Source organism: Papaver somniferum, chromosome 10, assembly GCF_003573695.1.
Source record: "Papaver somniferum cultivar HN1 chromosome 10, ASM357369v1, whole genome shotgun sequence".
Taxonomy (NCBI): domain Eukaryota; kingdom Viridiplantae; phylum Streptophyta; class Magnoliopsida; order Ranunculales; family Papaveraceae; genus Papaver; species Papaver somniferum.
Window position 1 is genome coordinate 136,856,357 of NC_039367.1, and position 5,630 is coordinate 136,861,986.

At 36.6% G+C, this 5,630-nt stretch overlaps 1 protein-coding gene across 1 annotated transcript; it reads right to left on the minus strand.

The window, feature by feature from the left end:
• Window positions 1–1,057: 1,057 nt before the first annotated feature.
• LOC113316258 (F-box/LRR-repeat protein At2g43260-like) lies at window positions 1,058–3,381 on the minus strand. The gene is made up of 2 exons (XM_026564475.1): window positions 2,176–3,381; window positions 1,058–1,259 (listed from the first exon to the last, which is right to left on the minus strand). Exon 1 carries the CDS (start codon window positions 3,379–3,381, stop codon window positions 2,212–2,214), a length of 1,170 nt encoding a protein of 389 aa, XP_026420260.1. The 3' UTR covers window positions 1,058–1,259; window positions 2,176–2,211.
• Window positions 3,382–5,630: the final 2,249 nt, after the last annotated feature.

Below are 5,630 nucleotides of genomic sequence, written 5' to 3' on the forward strand. Positions count from 1 at the left end.
AGGACTGTAACCTAAATTGCATCACCCCTCTGCGTACTGTGAAAAGACTCTGCCTAGTGCCTACTGGTTTTCAGTTTTCTTATGAAGGCAAGATTTTGACTCAATATACGAGAATGTGCAATTACTGACTAATGAAGACAACTTTTCTGCTGTTAACTGTATTTTCTAGGTGAAACAAATTCAGTAACTCATAGTCGCGCACTCAATCTCGGAATGACAACACTGAAAGAATATATAGCTGAGACTAGAAACTGAAAAGATATTCCAGAAGCCTAGGATTACTGGGAGAGCTCTCTGTTTCCCTTGATAATGCTGCACATACGACTCGGACTCATCTTTGAATTTCTTATACACGAAAATAAGTTTATCAAAGTTAGCATTATATTCTGCATTACGACTAAGCAAAGCAAATAAAAAAATCGCACAAAATAAACAAAGCAATAAGAGTAGTTCATGTATAATGTAATATCAGCACATACTGTCACACAATTAGATTCAAGAAAAACACCATGTTATCTGTTCCCAAAATGCTTAAATAAAGGTTTATCAGCAGTACCCTTACCTATATTTGTTACTTCTTTCAGCGGTTTCTGCAGTTTAACATTGTTTTTTGTCTTCTCGCTTGATCTTGCTCTATCACCAGGTTCCATTGTTTTCGTATCCATTTCTCCTAATACTTTTAATGAAACTAAAGTATTCTTGTGAGGGATTGCTTCAAGAATAGACTTGCCAAATCTCACATCCATTTTGGCAGATGAATCCTTTGCAATGTCGCCATGCCTAAAATACAAAAGAAGCCTACCACTCTTCGTACACCCAAACCGTCGTGGTATGTATCCGTCTATCCTAAACTCTTTATGCCAGCCCAACTCATTGTAATTATCTTTATTCTTTTTCAAATACCATATTTCACAACCACCACCATCAGGATAATAAGTAGCACTTAGAAAATCACCTAAAACTCCTAGTGTAATTTCGTAATCTACAAAACGGTCAAGCAAGGTTCTAAGCATATCCTACTAATAAAAGAAAATATACAAGAATCCGAACACACTTCATTGCAATACAAATTCCCAAAATAAATAGCCAAAGTTGCTTAATTGGATAAATTCAACACCTTACATGTGACATAAAATTCTCTTTTCAGTCCTCCTATCCAGAATTTTGCCTCCCAGAATCGTCAGGAAGCATGATAAAATTGGAATAGAATCTGCAGGTTTACCTCTCCACGAAAGCAGCATCAGTTTCAGATAATGGCACTGCAATGCCAAATAAAATCAACTTTGAGAAACTCTTAGTACTATGTAATAACCAACAACCAAAAAAATGCCCAAAAGAGAATGAAAAAAATAAACTTCTGCTAAATAAATCTTACACTCACTGCATTTCTAGAGATGAAAGATGTAGATCATAATGACAGGAAGTGTAACCTAGTAACATAGAGCCCTAACATTCTCAAATGAGCAAATGGCTCGACATCAGTAAGCCTAAACATCACTCTATATCAGCAACCTTCCCACTCTCGGATTATCAATCTAACACTGAGTCCCATCGATAGCATTACAATAAACAACCCTCATCGTCATCGTCATCATTAAAACGAAAAAATTCAGCAACTCAAAATGTACAAGAAATCTCAAAACGACAGCAGCTAATAAGGATAACACCTGAGAATAAAGAACTGATTAGATTTCCTCGGAGGATAGGAGCCAACTTTAATTTAATTTCTTATAAAAGGACATAAGTTTACCAAGTTTGCATTACATTTCTCCATAAAGACTAACTTACGTGAATCACAAAATGCAGAATGAACATATATAGCAACAAAAAGCTATAAGACCATACATGATATTATATCAGCACACGTTGTCTATTGATTAGATTATTAGGAAAGCTTACGGATTTCCACCATGTTTCCTGCATTTACTTCTCAAACACCGATTGTAATTAATTTCTTATAAAAGGAAATAAGTTTACTAAGTTTGCATTACATTTCTCCATTATGACTAACTTAGGTGAATTGCAAAATGCAGAATGAACATAACAACAAAAAGCTATAATACCATACATGATATTATATCAGCACACGCTGTCTATTGATTAGATTCAGAAGATACCTTGTTATATCTAATTTAAAAATGCTTAAGATTTTCAATGAAGGATCATTACACTTACCTAGTGATCTCTTACTTCGTTCTGCGGCTTCTTCAGTTAATCACTGTTCTCTCCCTCCTCACTTGAACTTATCATTTCACAGAATTCCATTGTTTTTGTATCCATTTCTCCTAATACTTTCAATGAAATTAACGTATTCTTATGAGGAATCGCTTCACAAATTGACTTGCCAGAACTGATATCGATTTTGGCAGACGAAGCTTTTGGATCGTAACTATAATAAATTTTACTTTTCCCATAGCACAAAAGCCTACCACTCTTCGTGAACTCGAATGGCCGTGAAATTTCATTGTCAAGACTAAACACTTTAATCCAGTTGAAGTCATCATTATCTTCATTCTTCTTTAATAACCATATGTCACAATCACCAGAATCGTAATAATGAGTAGCACTTAGAAAATCACCTAAAACCCCTAACTTAATAGAGATATATGAATCATCAGTTTGTGTCAAATAAGGTGGTGGTGGTGGAAGTTGGCTAAGCTTTTCATCAGCCAAATGGAAAGCAAGAATAGTGCATGTGGTTCCATTGTTGTGCTTCCAAAAAAGAGCTCCATTTGCAAACATAGCAGCACTGTGTGAAAAACGTTTCATACGGATGTTGGTCGTTCCCACATTTCTCCATCCACTGACACTCCCAAGAGTGTACACCTGAAAAACTCCAATTCCAATTTCTTCATTTAGGTTTCTCTTCTTCGAGTTATATATCCTAACAACCTTGTACCCATTGGACGAAGGAATGTGACCAAATCCAGTCCACCAGGAAGATTCTTTAAATCTTGGAAGGATAACATATTCTCTAGTGATTGGATTACAGATATGAGCAGGTCCAAAATGCCATTGACCAATTTCGTCTCTAAGCGATGCATCGAAGCAAATTAGGCCATTGCATGAACCATTAAAATAATAATCGTCAAATGGAGAGCTTAAATTCATCCTTGTTCTTCTGTTAAAGGGTGCCTCATGACGATTATCATCATACTCACTATAATAAAATGTTTTAAGCCCTTGTACATGACTATAGAAAATACAGCTTAACTTACCAGAATCATTGAGATGATTCAAGTGCATCTGTGCCAAGGATGGATGCCGAACAAGATCTCTCCAAGGTTTAGAGACTAACTTGCATTCCAGAACAGATTCAATTGGTAAACGAATGAAAATATCAAACATGATCTCGTAAGGAAGCATATTAAAGTTCCCCATTGGAACTCTAAGTTGAGAATAGAAGGGATCTGCAGAAGAAGAAGAATTGGGAAAGTTAGGGTTTCAAGGAGAACGGGGGTTTTGGTTGATGAAACTGGAGAGCCACCGATGCTGATAAATATGCATCGGATCTGAGGTTAAAGTTTGATTTCTTCCTTTAATTCTCTCTACACAAATTTGGGCGAGGGAGGCGCAGTTTGGTTTCTTCCTACACTAGTTATTAGGGTTAGAGATATTATTAGAAACATGTCCGATTAATTTATGGTTATTTAACAATCGTCAATTTCATTGATCTAACGGCTCACCCATGAGTTTGACTGACCCTTCTTTTTGTTTGACTGACCGTTCACGAGAAGAGATTTCAGCGTTGGATTTCTTTTTAAAGAGGGGTCAATGGTCATGGTCTAACAGACTTCTTCAAAAAAAATAATATTCCAGACTTGACATTGTTCGCAGTAAATATGCTACGTACTAAAATAGGTCTACATAATGATCAAGTATACATCTCGTCTAAAATCAGTCCTTAAGAATTACTAGCATAATTTGTTGTGAAACTGGCTACTGAGTGTGGAGATAGTAGCGCACCTCCCAGGAGGCTTTTTTCTTTGGCTTATTGCTCATGGAAGACTGCCTACTAGAGAATTTTTTTTCCTCATTTGCTTATTCATTGTCTTTTTGCAAGAAAGGTTTGGATACTTTGACAGCAAAGATTAACTGGCTCATTGCAATGCGTGAAGATGTGATTCCAGCTTTACAAGCTTGGCAAAAAAAATAAAATCCGACAAGGTGAAAAGAGATATATGGAAGTTGGTTCCTGTGGCCATTATTTGGTGTGTCTGGAAGGAAAGAAATAATAGAGTTTTTAGTGACATTCAAAATTCTGTTGTTGCAAGGAGATCTTATTGAAAATGAACATAAAAAAGAAAAGAGGGGGGCAAGGCCTGACTGAGAGAAGAGAGAAACATAGAAAAACAAAAGAAAAAACGACATGCTATTAACTTATCTGAATCTGTAGGAAGGAAGAGAAGAAATATCACTTCCCATGGCAGATCCAATAAACGAAGGTGGTTGATCCCATTATTGAGACCCTGAAGTTGCACCCCTTTGTTGGAAAATTGACACTAAAACAGGGTGAAGAAAAGGATGTTGTATTAGGGTTTCCGAGAGATCAAGTGTTTCTTGTAAGCTAATATGTTTCCGCAAGATTAGTACGTAGATGGCTCTGAACCCAACAGAAAAGAATGTTGTATTTAGGGTTCAAGGCTCTAATGAAAGATTCTTTTCGACAATTATTCGACCCTTTCCCAATTGAATTGGCGAGTACAAACAGGTCAATGAATATCGTCGTCAGGATACTTGAAGCCCCACAAAAATGTTGGATTCAAAGCTTGTACGACCTTGATCCAACCAAGAACACACTGGTTTTGTTTCTGATGATGCTTGTTAGAGAGAAAACAGAAAGAGTTTTTGATGTTCTTCATATTTAAATAAAAACAAATCATCACTACTTATAGGGAACTCATGCCTATTGGAGATGCCTCTTTATTTCCAAAAAACACATAAGTTGTCTAATGGGAATGGTTGTGTCTTTTGTGAACCATCACACCCATTAGAGGTGCCTCTTGATCTCCAACTAACATCCATTATGTCTATTCAACACACAGGACACTCCCCTGTCGTAGCGGCAAACCAAAAACGAAAACCGTTTTATTTTCTATGTTATTGAAAATATCCAACAATCTCCCCCTATTTTCAATAACCAAAAAAACATGAAAATAAAGTAAATGTTATAAAACAGGAGTGGCTGCATCACTCAAGTGACTGCCTACGTACCCGAATGAGATCAAGCCAGTGTAGTTCAAGGTAAGTTGAGACAAAGCATCATCGTGGAAACCAATACATAAATGATAGGTACCTTTTGGTTTTGAACCTCCACTTAGTGTAAGATATTCAAAGCTTCATCGAAGTCCTATGGTGAATTTAATCTTGAACCAAGTAACCCTTGTGATAAAGCTGGAACCTCCACACATATTGATTTCAGGAAGTAGTGTGTTCCGTAGCTCGCACATTAATGGCCCTGTGCTTTTTCCTGGATTCATGGGTCCTTTTCTGAGAAAGGTCTTGTTCTCATAGGAAACGGACTGATTTCCAAATACTCATATAGGTAAGTATCGAAGGTGTTTCTGCGAGACACCTTGTGATAAAAGTTAGACTTATTAAGGGTTTTCATCCATCCCTAAGATCATGCA

Excerpts from the sequence above, each read along its gene's own strand:
- LOC113316258 (XM_026564475.1), bottom strand. The coding sequence starts at position 3,381 with ATGGGGAACTTTAATATGCTTCCTTACGAGATCATGTTTGATATTTTC.